The following is an 18,245-nucleotide window of genomic DNA, read 5'->3' as shown; positions in this document are numbered from 1 at the left end:
CTTTAACCAGCAACACATTTTCAACTGTGATCTCCAGCATCTGCAGACCTCATTTTTTACCCCAAGTTGCTTCAATACCTCTTATAGAGGGAGTCAGTGTCTAGAGCTGTAAATGGGATCCCACCCAATTGTTGTTTTCCTGGATGGTGTTAAGCCTCTGAATGGTTGTCAGAGTTACACTTCTCCGGGGGAGCAAGGAGGTGAGTTACTTGTAGAAGAGTAGCCAGGCTAGATCTGATGTCATAGCCAGCATATTTATGTAGCTAGACCAATTAAGTTTCTAGTTAATGGTGATTTCCAGTATGTTGATGGTGGGTAATTTGAAGATGTTAATGCTATTGAATTTCAAAGAAACATGGTTTGACGCTCCCTCTTATTGGTGATGCTTATTCCCTGCAATGAGTTTCTTTGTTAACTTAGACTAGTGAAGAGTTTTCTTCTTGATTCTCATTGACTTTAACTTTTCAGGGAGGTCCTGATGCTATAATTGGTCAGATTCCAAAAACCAGATGAGGTTTGATTTTTTGTAATTGAATTTTTATAAATTTGACTGTTGAACAGTTATTCCAATAAAGCACTTTGTCTGCTATCTAGAATGAAGAGTAAAGTACAGTTTGGGTAACTGTGGATCTCTTGCTTTCCACCTATCTACACTTCTTATCTTTCAGATACCTAAGATTTGCCACTTGGTCTTCTGGTGCAACCTCATCATGAATGGGAAAGACAAGACCAGATCTCTGAGGAAGAGCATTGTGTCACTTAATCTAACACTGTATAAATGGTAGAGTGCAGAGAGTAACAATTAGCATGCAGTGAGAACCTAGTATGAATGGGCAGTAGTGATGTTTGCCAGTTCACTGGATGGTGAAATTGCATAGGAGCTCAAATGAGGACATACAGGTGAAAGCTGACAGGCATGTAGCTGAGAAGCTTAGTGCATTTGCAGGCCTTTTGTCAATATCAGAGAGTAAGGAAGTGCCAAATGCAGTAAATACCTAGATTTAGAGCCCATTCTTTCCAAAGTGGAAATATTGACCTTTGGAACGACTGCCAGTATTGCCTCTGGCTGATGTCTCAGTATTGCAGCAGGCACAAACCAACCAACGTTAGAATGCTGCAGTGGAAGATCAGTATGGAGTTTGTGTGATCATACTTGTTGCCATAAAAGCTCAAACTATTGTAGTTCTGGCAGCAGATTACAGTTGGCAAATGGGCACATTTGCTCTCGCAGCAGTCTGTCCTTCAGCAGATTACTGGGATTGCCAAGATGCCACCTTAGTTGGTGATAACCTGTGGTGCATAAACCTGTTGTCTTCTCTCAAGCTGACAGCATATGTGCTTCTCACTGTGAAACTGGTGGATTAGTGTTGCCTTATTGGAAATGTTGTTAGATAAAGTTATTCTAAATTATTCTTTTTGCCAGAGGTTTTTACTTCAGCACTTTTGCCAAGAGTTAATTAGCAAGGATTGAAAGATGGTGAGTTGTGAAGCAATAGAAATGTGGGGTCAAAATGTTAAGTAGAAGTTGCCTGGAGTGAAGGTGTCACAGATACTTTCTCCTTTCCGTTTTCTTATTTCAGTATTGTTACACACTAGCTTTATTCTGGAAGAAGGCATTTGCAATTTTGCAGTTACAGACTTGTATTTGCAGATACATTCTATTTTGTTCAAAAAGCACATCATTTGTAGAGTCAGTCAATGCAGCATTTTATAAATTCCTACTTTACAAATAAAACCAGTCTGACTCCAGGTTAAGAGACAGACTCTAAACAAGACCTCACGCCTATAATGCAATGTCTGACCTGAGATGTCACCTCATTTATACTGATAAAACCTTAAGTTATCTCGGGACAGTGACTTGAAAGAAATTGAGATTTGCATATTAATCAATTGAAACCTGCATCTCCATTCTGATTAAAGATTTAAGAGCCAGCTTAGGTGAGCTCAACTCATTCACATCAATTGTATGACCCTTTGATCTTTTACTTATAAATTCTGTGTCTAAGGTCTCCCTCTCTCACCAACACCTAAAGAAGGAGCAGGCCTCTGAAAGCTTGTGTTTTCAAGATAAACCTGTTGGACTACAACATGGTGATTGTGACCTTGCCCAACCAGGCACCTTCACATTCTGGAAGTACGAAAAGGAACAACCATAGCGCCTGGCTCTTCGAACCTCATCCACCATTCAAGATCATGGCTGATCTGATTTTAACCTCAACTCTACATTCTTGCATGTCCCTAATAAGCTTTCATCCCTGCCTTTAAAATATTTTAAAATTCTGTATCCAGTAATTTTGAGGACGGGAATTCCAAAAACTCTTGACCTTTGGAGGGAAAAAATACTTTCCTTATCTGTTTCAAATGGATATTTCTCCCCCTGCCCCCCACTTTAAATATGACACTTAGGTTCTCCCACAAGAGGAAACATCCTTTCAATAGCCATATGGTCCCCTCTGGTTCTCTTACGTTTCTATTAAATCACCTCTAATTCTTCTTAAGCTGTTGCCCATTTAAAAGGGCATGAGGCAGTTTTTTTCCCTGACAGCTAAATGTCTTTAGAGCTGTTTCTGAAAAGACAGTCGAAGCAGAGACTTAATAATTTTAGGGCAGAGGTAAGTGGATTCTTAGTATGCAAAAGAGATTAAAGATTTTTGGGGTTGGCAGGTGCGTGGAGTTGAGGTTACAGTTAGTTTAGCCGTGATCTTATTAAATAGTGGAATGACTTCGAGGAGTGAGGGGCCTACTTCTGCACCTAACTAGTATAAATACACAAACCATTTAAGAATTTCAGTATCTACAGTATTTTGCTTGTGTATCATTATCCATACTAAAACAATATTCACAAATCTCATGTCGAAATAATAGGCATGCCCTGACCAAAAACAGTGCGTGAATGGCAGTAGCCAGCTTGGCTGCAGTGTCTGTTTACAATTGCATGATCTTGTTCAGTGCATGGCCAGTAATGTCTCACTACTAAGTAAGCAATTACAGGTTGTACCTTCTCCTGAACCACATCAGCTAAAACATTGGTATCCTTTTGCTAAAAGACAATTCAGCACTGAGCAGTTTAAAGTTGATCGTAATAAAGAAAAGAAAAACTACCCTTACAGTACTCCCGCTCCCCCACCCCCCCATCTTCTAAATGGAAGGCTGTTATTAAACATGATTTTATCAGTGCTACATATCTCAATTTCTATAATGTACATTTCTGTGCATTTGATGTATTTAGGGCCTTATCTCCTCTAAATTGTTATCAAACCCCCTTTTGCTGTAATTCATATAATAGATAATTCAAACTTCAATGCTGGGTGTTTATCCCGATTTGGAATTTCTGTTACTTAGGTGTCAATGTTTACCACTAACCTGATTGTTTTAATAAAATGACATTTTCACAATGGACAATGTGTTGGCAGTTTGATTTAAGACTTTTCTCATTGTCTCACACAGTTGTCTTCCATCTTCCAAACATATCAAATGTTCTGAAGAGGTCATACCAGGCTCAAAGCGTTAACTCTTTGTTTCCACAGTTGCTGCCACACTTGTTGAGTTCCTCTCTGATTTCTGCGTTTATCTCACAGATTGATATTCTACATGATCCGATTTAAGATTTTGGGAGTTTTGATTGTACATGAAAGTGAATTGACATTTTGTTTCTTTTAAAGCAGATTAATGTAAACATGAACCAAGTTGATGTGGAGACCGTTTGGAATGAAAGGGTTCTAGCTTACTCCTCCTATACGATTTGTATGTCCTGTCATTCTCATCATGCTCACAAATAGTCTGGGTTGGAAAGGCAAAGGCGAGAAGGAAGGATGGCCAAAAGTAATCTTGGAAGTACCAACATTTTAAAAATTCAGTAAATGAAGAAAGCCCTTTCTGATTTACAGTGCTTAGTTCTCAGTGCTGCGTTGGATGATGCAAGTCTCACTGACCTTTATACTCACCTATATCCAGAATCTCACTGAAGAGCAGGATCTGTGTTAGAGTGGACAGTGCACTGTTGGGTAGCATATTGGGATTCCATTACTGAAGTGTTATCAATTGAGCTAAACCAAGATGAGACAGTGGATGGCAGAACAAAGATAGTCTTCAGAACATTGATGGGGTAAGACAATGGACTGTCTGGTACCAGTGTGGACAAGAAATCTTTTCATTCTTTCCTATATTCACCTCCATCAGATATGTTTAATCCAGCTGTTGGGCATGTTGATAGATAAATCCCCAGGACCTGATCAGGTGTACCCCAGAACTCTGTGGGAAGCTAGGGAAGTAATTGTTGAGCCTCTTGCTGAGATATTTGTATCATCGATAGTCACAGGTGAGGTGCCGGAAGACTGGAGGTTGGCAAACGTGGTGCCTCTGTTTAAGAAGGGTGGTAAGGACAAGACAGGGAACTATAGACCAGTGGGCCTGACGTCAGTTGTGGGCAAGTTGTTGGAGGGAATCCTGAGGGACAGGATGTATTTGGAAAGGCAAGGACTGATTAGGGATAGTCAACACGGCTTTATGCTTGGGAAATCATGTCTCACAAACTTGATTGAGGTTTTTGAGGAAGTAACAAAGAGGATTGAGGGCAGAGCGGTAGATGTGATCTATATGGACTTCAGTAAGGCGTTCAACAAGGTTCCCCATGGGAGACTGATTAGCAAGGTTAGATCTCACGGAATACAGGGAGAACTAGCCATTTGGATACAGAACTGGCTCAAAGGGTGAAGAGAGGGTGGTGGTGAAGGGTTGCTTTTCAGACTGGAGGCCTGTGACCAGTGGAGTGCCACAAGGATCGGTGCTAGGTCCTCTACTTTTTGTCATTTACATAAATGATTTTGATGCGAGCATAAGAGGTACAGTTAGTAAATTTGCAGATGACAACAAAATTGGAGGTGTGGTGGAACGCAAAGAGGATTATCTCCGATTACAACAGGATCTTGACCAGGTGGGCCAATGGGCTGAGAAGTGGCAGATGGAGTTTAATTCAGATAAATGTGAGGTGCTGCATTTTGGGAAAGCAAATCTTAGCAGGACTTATATATTTAATGGTAAGGTTCTAGGGAGTGTTGCTGAACAAAGAGACCTTGGAGTGCAGGTTCATAGCTCCTTGAAAGTGGAGTCGCAGGTAGATAGGATAGTGAAGGCGGCATTTGGTATGCTTTCCTTTATTGGTCAGAGTATTGAGTACAGGAGTTCGGAAGTCATGTTGCGACTGTACAGGACATTGGTTAGGCCACTGGTTAGGCCACTGTTGGAATATTGCGTGCAATTCTGGTCCCCTTCCTATCAGAAAGATGTTGTGAAACTTGAAAAGGTTCAGAAAAGCTTTACAAGGATGTTGCCAGGGTTGGAGGATTTGAGCTATAGGGAGAGGCAGAACAAGCTAGGGCTGTTTCCCTGGAGTGTTGGAGGCTGAGGGGTGACCTTTATAGAGGTTTACACAATAAAATAATGAGAGGCATGGATAGGATAAATAGGCAAAGTCTTTTCCCTGGGGTCGGGGAGTCCAGAAGTAGAGTGCATAGGTTTAGGGTGAGAGGGGAAAGATTTAAAAGAGACCTAAGGGGCAACTTTTTCACACAGATACTGGTATGGAGTGAGCTGCCAGAGGAAGTGGTGAAGGCTGGTACAATTGCAACATTTAAGAGACATTTAGATGGGTATATGAATAGGAAGGGTTTGGAGGGATATGGGCCAGGTGCTGGCTGGTGGGACTAGATTGCGTTGGGATATCTGGTTGACATGGACAGATTGGACCGAAAGGTCTGTTTCCATGCTGTACATCTCTATGACTCTATGTTGTGTCACACTTCCATTGTAGACCGGGGAGCTGATGGCCAATTGGTATTATCACTGGACAATCCAGAAACCCAAAAAATGTTTTGGGGACTGCCACAGCAGATGGTGGAATTTGAATTCAATTAAACAAAACTGGAAGACAGAGTCTAATGGTCAATGGTTCATAAATGTCCTTTTGGGACAGAAACTGCCATCCTTATCTGAGCTGGTCTGCATGTGACTCCAGACCAACAGAAATGTGGTTGACTCCTAAAGATCTGCTAGTAATCAGGGATGGGTAATAAATGCTGGCCTTGCCAGTGATGCTCATATGCTATTAATGAATTTTTAAAAAGACTTTGAAGATAGACCTTCTCTCCCAGAAAGAGGGATTCATATTAAGCAACAGGATATTTAGCTGTTATGTGCACTGATGGTATCTTTATCAAATTAGCATTATTTCCATGGAATTTTGTCAGATTCAAAATGTAACTCTGTTTCGTCTCCACAAATGCTACCAGATCCGGGTTTTTTCCAAATTTTATATTTTTTTATTGCAGATGCCCAGAACGTTGTTATCATTGTAAGATTGCTTAGGTATAAATTGCAATAAATGCATTTGAAACAGGAATACTTTAATTGGAACTCAGTTCAGGTAGATAGAAACATCTACATACTTGTGTATATAGTCCAGAATCAAGCTCCCTGAAATCACAGTGCCTTTGCATAATTCAGTTGAACTAGTGGACTAACTTTCTTCAATAATATTCATCTTCCTTTTGTACTTTGCAATAAAATCCAGCACAATGGCTCAGTGGGTTAGCATTGCTGCCTCACAGCAGAGAGCCCGGTTTGATTCCAGCCTTGAGTGACTGTCTGGGTGGAGTTTGCACATTCTCCCAGATTCTCCATGGGTTTCTTTCAGGTGCTCCGGTTTCCTCCCACAGTTCAAAGATGTGCAGGTTAGGTGAATTGGCTATGCTAAATTGCCCATAGTGTTCAGGGATGTGTAGGTTAGGGGCATTAATCAGGGGAAATGTGAAGTAATAGCGTGAGGGAATGGGTTTGGGTGTGATAGTTTTTGGATGGTTGTTGTGGACTTGTTAGGCCAAGTGGCCTATTTCCACACTGGAGGGATGCTATGATGTTTTGAAGCCCATTAAAAAGATGATCATAATTCAGACATTTACCCTGCTCAACAAGCCATTATTAATAAAGATATATTTTGTTCACTTTAAATACAGGACATGCCTTCTGGATAAGAGTGTATCAGTGCTTTATTATAAAGGGAAGCTCATCTCCCAGACGGTCGATTCTGAAGCTTATTATCTATCTGTACATAAATCACTGAAATTTGGCAAGACAGGGACTGAGTAGTTATTGAGGAGTAGTTAAAGTCCACATTCATTACCACAGTTTTGCCACAATTACATTAATTTTACAAATGGCTACACCAAACCAGTGGACCTCAACTCACTTTGTCAAATTTCTCCTATCTCTGAAAACATTCCAGAATATTTATTATAGTCTCATATGCAAACCAAATGATCATTTGTCAAAGGACTTTAACAAGTATCCTGCTCAAAGTTTCAGCACTTCTATACCAAAAATACATTGCATGTGCAAGCTTCCAGAAATGTTAGAACTTTTGGGGTGTTCCCAAAAGGAGAGTGACTTAACTAAGCAAGGCAATAAAAATACAAATATGGTTTCTGAGTCTAAAGAAGGCATCTGAGATAGTTATTGAATGGACTTTCATTAATCTAAAACCTGAAACCACCTTAAGACATCTGAAGCATTTTACTGTCCATTATTAAAACTTCACTGTTACAATGCAGAAAATTTGAGGCATGCTTTCTATCTACATTCAACATTCACGTGTATCCTTTCCAGTCACTGGATATTAATTAGGCCTGGGACCTATACTCCTTTCCATAAAATGGTATTTTTGATTCAGTTCATCATTTACTCAAAACTTTTACCATCTAAAGCATTGTTAATTAGCACACTTTGAACTTCTGGTAACTCACAGTAGATACCCAGTGTAGTAGATGCATTTATGTCTCAGTAACATTCTTAATTTGAACACTTGTCCTCTTGTAATTGTTTGGTCACCCCTGCTTCTGACATAAAATGTACCAGAAATTGGCCACTCAGCCCATCAAATCTGCTCTGCCCTTCAGAGATCATGGCTGTTCTTGCAATTCTTAATTCTACTTTCCTGCTTTTCCCCCATAACCCTTGATTCTCTTACTGATTAGCTATCTCAGTCTTGAATCCCACAAATTTAAAGAAGAAATTCCTTATCTGTGTTAAATGGGCAACCCCTCACTGTCAGGTTATGCCCACTGGACCTTGATTTGCCCATACAGGGGAAATAACCTCCCTGCAAATATACTGTCAAGTCCACAACAATCTTACGTATCACTATGGTCTCCTGTCATTCTTCGAAACTCCAATGGGTACAAGCCAATCCTACTCAATCTCTCCTCATTAGAAAATCCCTCCAAACCTGGAATCAACTTTAGTGAACCTTTCCTGGACTGTCTATTTACAATACAATAACATTGAATTATATCAAATCACAGGACTACAAGTGGCAAATGGTAAAACTCCCACATTGTTCTTGTTTTTTTTAAATAATTAACATCAATGTTATTGATTTCATAAAGCTTTGTTCTATTAATTAAAGTTAAATTCTTAGAAAGTTAATAGTTTGATGATTTTATTGCAATGCAAAATGTCCAGTTTACTAAAGATGTCTTAGAACTTGATTATTTCATGGACTTGCCCAAATATTTGCAGTTTCCATCATATCAAGCCTATTTTTATTCTGAAGACAGCATTTTGGGTGAATATTTTATTCAAGATGGGAGTTGTTGAAATTACTGTTCATTACATTGTCAGACTAGTTAATGAGAATGACTTATCACAATGGTGGTTCCATTAAATCCTATTCTTAAAAGTAAATCATGATTCCTGCCTGAGACATGAGGTGACTTGTTTTCTTTTGCCATTGACTACTCAATTGCTGCTGTGACCCTCAAAGCAGACTCAATATGAAATTTCCTCACCTGCTTTTGCAGCAGACATTCATCAGCTTGGAAGTTCTAAATTCAGATGCAAAAGTCGCACTGCTAACCTAAGGAATGCACAAATATTTTCTCCTTCCACATTCACATGGAGCTATCTATTTCTAAGAGGCAATATTGTCTGTGACAGACTATACAAATATGACAATCCTCAATCAGGCAAATCAAAAAATGGATCAGAGATCTAATTCCAACTGCTTCACAGTGGGAGAATGCAACTTGAAGCACTTGCAGAAGGAACTAAATGCTATTTAAGAATCTAGAGTGTTTTTTGTGTGCGCAACTTGTTTAAGTTGGCAAATGATTCTTTGGTATAAAGGAGTTCAGAGAAAATACTGCTTTTTTTTTCTCTTTCCTCACATTTTGGCAAATGGGTAAGGATATGGTGGTTATTTTCTTACGCATTCTAAGTAACAGAAATTAAGAGTAATGCAATTTCCTGTAAAACAACACACAAATAATCTTACATTGAAAATGAACCAAGAAATAGAATAATAACAACAGAGTCAACAGAAAATCACACTTCACCACTCAAAATAAGAAAAATTAAAGTGATTATTTTTATTTCAATTTTCTTGATAATTAACAGAGAACCAAGTCCAGCTGGCCTGCATGATACAGCAATTAACAAGGGAATTTAATGCTTCAGTTATTGCAATCTCCATATCTGAGTCCTTTTTTAAATCTTCTGTGTATTTCAATCCCACAGAAGAGCTGCTGTACCATTTAAAGAAATGTGATTACAAAGTTTTGTTTTCATAATCAAGAATTGCATAGCAGGGGAAACTACAGCACACTCCATATCCATAGTCAGAGACTACCCCAAACCCTGCACAGATCAACCATAGGAGGGGGACAAGAAAACTATTAGATTACCATAAAATGAAAGATAAATCAAGACAATAAATTAATCCAGCTAAACAGAACTTTAATAATAATGAGGTTAATTTGTTTAAAAATAATATTTCGAATGCAGAGTACCCACCATGTTAACAGAAAAGCTACTGGAGGGGGAGAAAAGAAATCCACCACTGGTGGCCTCAGATGACACAGAAATGGTAATATTCACAGGACTCAAAACAGGCAACGTCTGATGGAAGGAAAAGTCCTCCTGTCCTATTTGTGTGTGCTTGCACACACACATAAAAGAGCAAATCAAAGCAACACAGAAACACCGGTGCATTCTGTAAGGCACAATGTTTGTGGCATTTGCAAAATGAGAATAAAACAAAAAAAAACAAATACTGGACCTGTACTGGACTGGCATATTACATACACCATGCATTAGGGAGCTGGTGCTATGTATACCAATAATAAAGCTGGCATTATATGTAGAGGGTACTGGCATGATTATTAGACATACCGGCACTGGTATTACTGTATGTGTCAGTACCAGTGCCAATAATTGCACATTTCAAACCTGTACTACAAATCCCAGATTTCAGTCTTGTATTGAAGACGACTGATAAAATCTCTATGGCACTTGCAGTAAATGCTGCAAATGCAATTTATTTTAAAACCCACAAATTCTGCTCATCACCTGTCAGTCTGCTGTTTGCCCAGTTCATTCAGTTTGCTTTTTCCTTTCTTGGTGTGTGCTGGATGATTAAGGATACAAATTCCAGATTTTCAACAAGAAACAAAGACGTCACCAGTACTGGACCAGACTATTCTGTGGAATGGTCACTAGAGTTATTGGTTCAAATGATTATTATACAAAGTTCTTCATGTTCACTGACTACACTATTGAAACCGCAGCCAGAAGCGAATGCAAACACACTGGGTCCATTGATACCTGGACAAAGCATGGTGGGCCAGTTCTGCAGTATTTGAATTGCATGCACTTGTGTACAGTATAGAAAACCATCCCATTGTCACGCTTAAGAAATGTAGGATAAACTTGAGCATATTTGCAAGTACATTTTCTACTTTACAAACCAGCGAGTCAAAATCCTATATAATCGTTCCATGCACGATGAAACACATTTTAGTGTTACTTTTACAGTACCTGTCAATGATGTTTCACAAATGTAAAATTGAAAATATGATAATACAAGTGTTTTTCTGAACCATGGTACTGATCTGCACACAGTCCATAAGGGTAGCTGATGCCACTCAGGAGATCATGTAGCAGAGGGCTTTTGTGTGTTGTTCCACAGGCATATTTCAAGTTTTCAAAAAAAAATGGCAGCCAGACTCTTGTTTTGTAGCATCTTCAACAGGGCGAATCAAATATCACTCTCAGTAACTGCATTGCTAGGGATATTAATTCATGAGAGTAAGTGCGATCCACTTATGCCTGCAGTAGCACTCATGAGAATGCTCTTCCCTATACCAACCAAATGAACCAATGCAGAGTACTTTGTCTTGTTAAGGTAGGTGCATTCAAACAACATTTACATGAAAGTTAACACATTAAAAAAATACACAAAGATATCTTTTAGGCTGTGCCAACTAACTGTTCCAGCAAACAAGTCATCCTGCTTTACAGTGATTGAATGAATCAAATTCCATGGCGAGTTTCCAAGATCTCCACCTGTATTCCAGGGACAACCACCCACCTTTTACTCAAGGAAGCGGTAAACTAGCAGCCTTGTTTGAAGGTCAGGCACACAATTAAACATAATCCATTTCAGAATTCTGTCTTAATACAGCAATCACATTAGTGTTTTGCAGGATCTACACAATAATCAAGTGAGGATAAAATACTGGGCCGTACCCATAATGATTGGCTCAAAAAAAAACTGATTGATTAATAAAATATTAAAAACCAACAGCAAACATATCTATTAAATGATCATGAATCGATTTACTGATGTATACTCTGTTCCCCTTCCTTTATATAACTATAATTCTGTCAAAAAACTTCTAATGGAAGGCTGCCAACAGTTCCATAGATTGTTCAGCATTTTTCACATTCTCACATCCCAAGATCTTAATGCAAACCCCACTTCCTAACAATGCAGAGAGAGAGAGAGAGAGAAAGTTTAAAAAAAATGGAAGAATGTTTACCTATCGAAGAAATTACTGTTGTTCCTATAAAGAGAGATTTAGACTCGCTGGTACTGTAGCACCACACATGATGCCTGCTGAACAGTGTACAGGGCTCCCAAGGATAGTATGAAAGTACCACATTACAGACAAACACACAAAAAAAACACCAAATTCAAAGTGCTTTGGCCTGAAGTTACAGCTTTAAAAAAAATGCACAGTGCATTTCACATCGCTCGTACCCAGCACGTACCAGGAGACATCACCCCAACTTGGTGAATGCCAAGCTGATAAACTCTCATACCCAATGCGTGCCAAGAAGAGACTTTATTTGTGCCTAGTAAATGACACACTCAGTCAGCATCCCTCAACATGAGCTCTGCTGCTCCAGATTAAATAAAAGACGAAACCTCTGCTATGGATAGGATAAGCAATCAAAACAAGTCAGTCCTTTATCTGAGATGTCTTCCATCAAGCCCACCATTACCTAATTCACAAGCTCTGTACAATTACAAATAAAGAATTATAACAATGATTACTATATCTCCTGTACTTGAGTAAATACATTATAATAAACCTGGTACCAACAACATGACAATGTATAAGGCAAGGACCAGCTAGATATTGGAATAAAAATTCAAAACAATAAATGTAGTGTGGGAATTTTAGTCTTACCAACTAGTCCATGTGTACCCAATAGTGTTCCATAACTGTACCAATCTACCAGAGGTCCAAGGATATTTTCAAATCAGCATCCATTTCACAAATAATTATTTTAACCACTTAGTACAGACCCACATTATTCCATATATTCCAATTCATTTGTAGTGAAATTTGGGCATGCATTCTTGGAACTCTGGTAGCTGTAAACATCTTACAAACCCTCAACTTCAAAAAAAACATGACATTGCAGTCAACTTTCCATTAGCTCAGCCCAATTGCAGTGGCAATTTCTGGAGCTGAAAGATGTGAAGGTCAAAGATTGTGCAATCTGAATCACAGAAATCTCAGATTAGGATGCATGCTCTAAGCAGATCTGACGAGGTTTTGTCTCAACGTAGTGAAGTGGTTAAGGATCTTGAGCTGTACACCAGGAAAAAGGAAGGAAGGGAAAGCATCAGTCTTCCACAACAGGGAAGGCACGGAATAGTCAAACCCACACAGTCACAGATCACCTTGCAACAGGTGGAAGAGGTGGTGCCCCTCGAACAACTGGAAGACATGAAGAATAATAAAAAAAGACATCAGCAAACAATAAAGCGTTGGGCAGTATTAATTAGATTAGACAAGCCTTATGACGATAATCTGCAGCATTTAATTGAATTATGGACCAGATATACAGCTTATTACAACATTGCCCTCCTTCCTCCTGAAGAATTGGCCCACAATGGAGAATTATTCCATCCCTGTGGTGCTTTATTCAACTAGAAACTCATCTGTAAGGCACGAATGAGAGGATGGGCAAGTTTCTTGGCCAATAATAATCAAGCCTTTCTTAAAAAGCACAATTCAACAGGGTAGACGGTGCATTTGAGAATGAACAAGACAAGGTTAGAATAGACACTAAAGAGAGGAAGTAAACGAGTATTTGCAATACCTATGGACTTAAGTACTTCCGTTCCCTGTAGTTCTGTAGGAATTTATTTCAATAAATTTCCTGAACATTGCCATTCGTCAGTAGCCATTTAAGAAACTCTAGCTTCCCCATGCTCAGTGCAAGTCAACTTCTAAGAGGGGTACTGAAATTGGTACTGAATATGTAAATGAAAACCCTGTTTATGTGGTCGCCAGGGATGTTAATTGCATGAATCCAATGATTTAAACGGACATATTCACAGTTGATTCAAATAGTTTTGTAACTCCTCCATTTCTAGCTCCAAACTGCCATAAATGTTAAATGTACTCTCTAAACATACAGATAAAATTTTAAGACACCAGATTGAATAATTTCATTTGCCTTGCTTTGCTATAAAATTTGGTATATGCAGTTAGTCTTTAGAAGTTGGTCTCTTGGGTTACTGTCACCATTTTCAGTCAATTTATTTTGTTTACTTAATACAGTTGATGACACTGCAGTCAAATTTCTAGCCACCCCTTGCTGCCTTACAAAGATGGCGGTAGGCCTTCTTCACTGAACAGCACTGGTCTGTAATCGTCTAAGATAATAACTGATAGGAATTCACATCAGGATTGCTACATTATCATCCAAAGACATTTTGACTCCTGGTCCTGTGTGTTAGATACGTAATTTTCAATACCAGAAATGGTGTAGACATTGCTCCAGAAGATACTGATTGTTTACTTTTGTACTATTTGTGTTGCTCAAAATTAAAAACATTGTTTCTCTAAATATAGAAGCATTAAGTCAGGCATGAAGATAGGATCAAGTGCAATATATTCCATAATGGAATGAATTATGTCTGAACACAATACAAGGGCCACATAAACTTCATTCCTTTCATTTCTTCTCTCACATGGATACTTGCAATTTATATCAGTGCATCAAATACTTATAGACACTAACTTTAATCACACTGAAAAATTATGTTATCATGAAGCAAGCTCATACCATGGAACAGACAAACCAGATGTGATTGAGGGGAGCCAGATAAACACAAGAGATAAAGGCTTTGATGAATGATGAAATGGGACTATGACGATGCTCACATTAACACTCGATAATCTCAAACATAAACCAGTTGGGCTGAATGGCCTGTCATAGCACTGTAAACCACTTAAAGTAACTAAGTAACCCAATGTATTATTAGTTGCACACTCGCAAAAATATTTTTCTCGGATTGATACCTACAGGACCTAAGTCTTAAGAATAAAAATGAAGACAATTCCCTTCAAGTAAACCTGTTTTATATGAGCAGAGATGTCATGTTTAACAAATGATTCATCAGTGAGTGTGCTGAACACTCAATTAAAACTGGAATCCTTGCACATAAATAAACAGTTAACAGGAGGAACTCACCTCTATTCAGCTTACTTGGGTACGTTTTTTGGAAATGTCGATATTCCTCCGGTGCCGGGAAGTCTTCCATTGGATGAAATGAATATTTTGATTCAAAGTCATCTAGGAGAGAGAGAATTTTTAAAATAAAGTTTTTCACATTCAAATAGTTAATGCAAATTAGGAGTATTCTGGACGAATGAAGGCGATGAGCTGATCAGAAAACTCTGCCACTCTAGTAAATGAGCATCACCATGTCAGCTCCAATGGGTTACAATGGGATTCTACAAGTTGACAATAACTGAACAAACTAATGAAGGGCTTATGCCCGAAGTGTTGATTCACCTACTCCTCAGATGCTGCCTGACCTGTTGTGCTTTTCCAGTGCCACACGTTTCGATTCTGATAGCCAACATTTGCAGTCATCACTTTCTCCAAATAACTGACTGAAACTCTACTATTCTCTCGACTTGATTATAAGATGTTGCTAAAAGCACAAAAGTGACGAGAGCAGAACATGTGCAGACCATGAGCATACCTACAGTTTCTAAGCTACCAATAACCCTCAAAACATTTACCTCCGTGTCAGAAAACAAATACGTTCTGGAAATGTGTTTCTTTGGAGTCCAAGGTTTAGACTGGTCTAAACCAAAACTGAATAGGTGACAGCTTTCAGAGTTGTACAGCATAGAAAACAGACCCTTCAGCCCACCCTGTCTATGCTAACCAAGAAACTGCAATCTACACTAATCCCATATACCTGGCATTTTAAGTACTCATCCAGATAGTTCTTAAATGTTACAAGAGTATCTGCCTCCACCACATATTCTGGCAGCATGTTCCATATTTCTACCACCCTTTGGGTGAAAGAATTCTTCCTCAGATCTCCTCTAAATCACATACTCCTCAGCTTAAATCTATGCCCTCTGGTCATAGACATAGATTACATTAAAACCTCCAAGGTAAAATGACATTAGTGAAAGCAGCTTCACCATTTTAATCAGTTCCCACATACATGAGCCATAATACAAGCTTGAAATGCGAAATCTAAAAAAAGCATAGGGTTGTGTCTGGACTTTCCACATGCAAGATACGATTGGCACAGTGTTATGGTGCCTGCAGGCTTGTGTCTGTGTTGACCATATGGCTAGTTATTAATGTTAGCTGCCTATGTTATGATGCCAGTTATGGAAAAGATGGCAGCAGGGCATAATCACATTTCAGAAGAATAAGAACAGCATCTCGAAGAGCAATTCACTATGGCTGGCTCTTTCATATCTCCCAAATTTGGATCAAACAGCACTGAGTGAGACATATTAGAGTCATAGAGGCTTTATAGCATAGTAATAGGCCCATCGGCGCAACTTGCCCATGCCAGCCAGTTTTCACAATTAAACATCCCATTTGCCTGTGTTTGGTCCATACCTATCCCATCCATATCTTCTTTCCCTTTTTTGCCAGACAATTGCACACAGTAAAGGAGACTCCAATAAGGTGAAAGAATAAAGCTTAAAAAAAACTGAATCTACTGTTTTTTTTCCTTCACTCCATTATTCACAAATAATTTCATCGTTTTCTTTTCCTGGAGAAAATAAATTAGCTGAAACTCCCTGTTCTGATCATTAATTCAATGGCAGTGAAAACATGTGAATGGATGTTAGGTCAAAGGCTCACCTTGTGATGCTTACTCCGTAGATTAACTAGTTGGTAGTTATAGCGTAGGATTACACATGGAAGACTGTGTGTGTGTGCGTGTGTGCGTGTGTGTGTGTGCGCGCGCGCGGGTTGAAGACGACAAGTCACCAGCACCTTCTGAAGTGCAATTAGAGGTGGGCATTAAATGCTGGCCAGGTCAGTGATGCATACATCCCATGGGCAAAGTAAAAAGGATCTGAGTATGGAGGAGCAAATTGGCAAAATAAAAACCCAAAATATATGTAATACTGCTATTAGGAAAATGCTTCAGTCTACTTGTGTGAATGTGACAAGAGTTACAAGTTTCAATTTGCTTGATAACAATTTTATCCTGATTGTACGTGGCTTTTGTGTTAGAAACTGTCTGCATGCATTAATTCACTAATGGGAAGACTGATATAGCCAGAATAAATATTACAAGGAAGGTCAGAGGGAGACAGGAATTTCTGCTACAAAAACATTCTAGAATATCTGCATAAATAAAAGGAAAGAATTTAATTTTGTGCCAATTTTCCTAAGTGGTGGGAAATACTGAAAAAAGTAATAAACATCTTGAATTTATCTTCTGAAAGTATCTCGCCAAGAATTTACAGTTACCGAAAATCCCTTCAGAAAGTGAATGACTGAACAGATTTAAAACCCATCATAAATTTGACATTTATTCTCTCTTCTTTTACCTGTATGTGGTTTGGAAGATGGTCCAACAGGATCCCTATGTCCATTTCTTATAGGTGGAGGTGGAGGAGGGGGTGCAGGCGTTCGCATTGGAGGTGGTGGTGGGGGTTTCCCTCGATTTGGAGGATCCGAAGGTGTCCTGTACGGTGGTGGTGGGGGAGGGACCTCGCGAGCTCCATTCCGTGCTCCTGGGGGAGGTGGTGGGGGAGCTACACACAGGAAAAAAGTGCTTAACAAGTTATATCAAGTGGCACATGAGAAAATACATTTATAGTTAAACACAAACAGCTTTTTAGAGTTACCTAAAACTGCACAGATACAAAAAGATGCAAATTCTTCAAGATTTGATGGTTATGACTGTAGACAAGAGATTTTTTCCAAAAATGAACTTCGTGCGATCCAAACTACACTTTCATAATCAATACCAGTCAAATAATCATTTAGTGCTCTCATCCTAATTCTATTTGGTTTCTATGCAGTCTCTTATGTAGCAGCCAACATTTGCAGACACAAGCTATTTTCAAAAAGAGCAGATATCCATAATGTCTCAGACACCAATTATATTGCATTCTACAACTAATACCATTTTCAACAATTTGTTCTGATTAATGTAACCATTTAGGAAAGTGACAGAACTTGTGATAACTCAGATTTATTACAGCTAGACACTGCAAGAAAAGAAAATGTAAGAATATGGTAACATGGATGGAATTAGCCTGCCCATTTAAAAGACTCTCTTTTAAAAAAAAAATTGGGACCCAAAGGGCAAAAGAACATCTAAGAATTTATTAAGTCAGACACAGTTGAAAAGTTATGATGAGCTTGCATTCCAAACAATCATAGAGAACATCTTATTCAATTTATCAGCTTTTACTCAATGAATAGCATGAAACTAAGAAGCTCAGGGGAATAGAGGGAACTCAGGGTGCTTGACCGCAAACCCCTGATGGTAGCAGGACAGATTAATATGGTAGTTAAGGTGGCATACCGGACACTTGCTTTTATCATTTGAGGCACAGATTATAAGAGCAGGGAATTTACGTTGGACCTCTGGTTAGACCACAAATAGA

General features: G+C 38.8%; 2 protein-coding genes across 4 annotated transcripts in view; one reads left to right on the top strand and one right to left on the bottom strand.

The window, feature by feature from the left end:
- Positions 1 to 3,256, top strand: part of LOC132830914 (leucine-rich repeat-containing protein 46-like) — a 37,435-nt gene extending 34,179 nt beyond the window's left edge. The window contains exon 9 of one of the 2 annotated variants that reach the window (XM_060848863.1): positions 2,007 to 3,256. In XM_060848863.1, coding sequence (XP_060704846.1) covers positions 2,007 to 2,031 — 25 coding nt within the window. In that variant the 3' untranslated portion in view covers positions 2,032 to 3,256. Of the gene's footprint in view, positions 1 to 668; positions 1,132 to 2,006 lie in introns of those variants that run through there. The other variant, XM_060848862.1, reaches the window with a different exon arrangement.
- Positions 3,257 to 9,395: 6,139 nt separating this feature from the next.
- The window catches only part of wipf2b (WAS/WASL interacting protein family, member 2b), a 50,935-nt gene continuing 42,085 nt past the window's right edge, over positions 9,396 to 18,245 (bottom strand). For both annotated transcript variants that reach the window (XM_060848745.1, XM_060848744.1), the window contains exons 6-8: positions 17,178 to 17,384; positions 14,827 to 14,928; positions 9,396 to 13,061 (exon numbers count right to left, since the gene is read on the bottom strand). In XM_060848745.1, the coding sequence (XP_060704728.1) occupies positions 13,021 to 13,061; positions 14,827 to 14,928; positions 17,178 to 17,384 (350 nt within the window). In that variant the 3' untranslated portion in view covers positions 9,396 to 13,020. The remainder of the gene's footprint in view (positions 13,062 to 14,826; positions 14,929 to 17,177; positions 17,385 to 18,245) is intronic.

The sequence above is a fragment of the Hemiscyllium ocellatum genome, chromosome 32 (assembly GCF_020745735.1).
Source record: "Hemiscyllium ocellatum isolate sHemOce1 chromosome 32, sHemOce1.pat.X.cur, whole genome shotgun sequence".
NCBI lineage: Eukaryota > Metazoa > Chordata > Chondrichthyes > Orectolobiformes > Hemiscylliidae > Hemiscyllium > Hemiscyllium ocellatum.
This window is presented reverse-complemented; position numbering and strand designations above follow the sequence as displayed.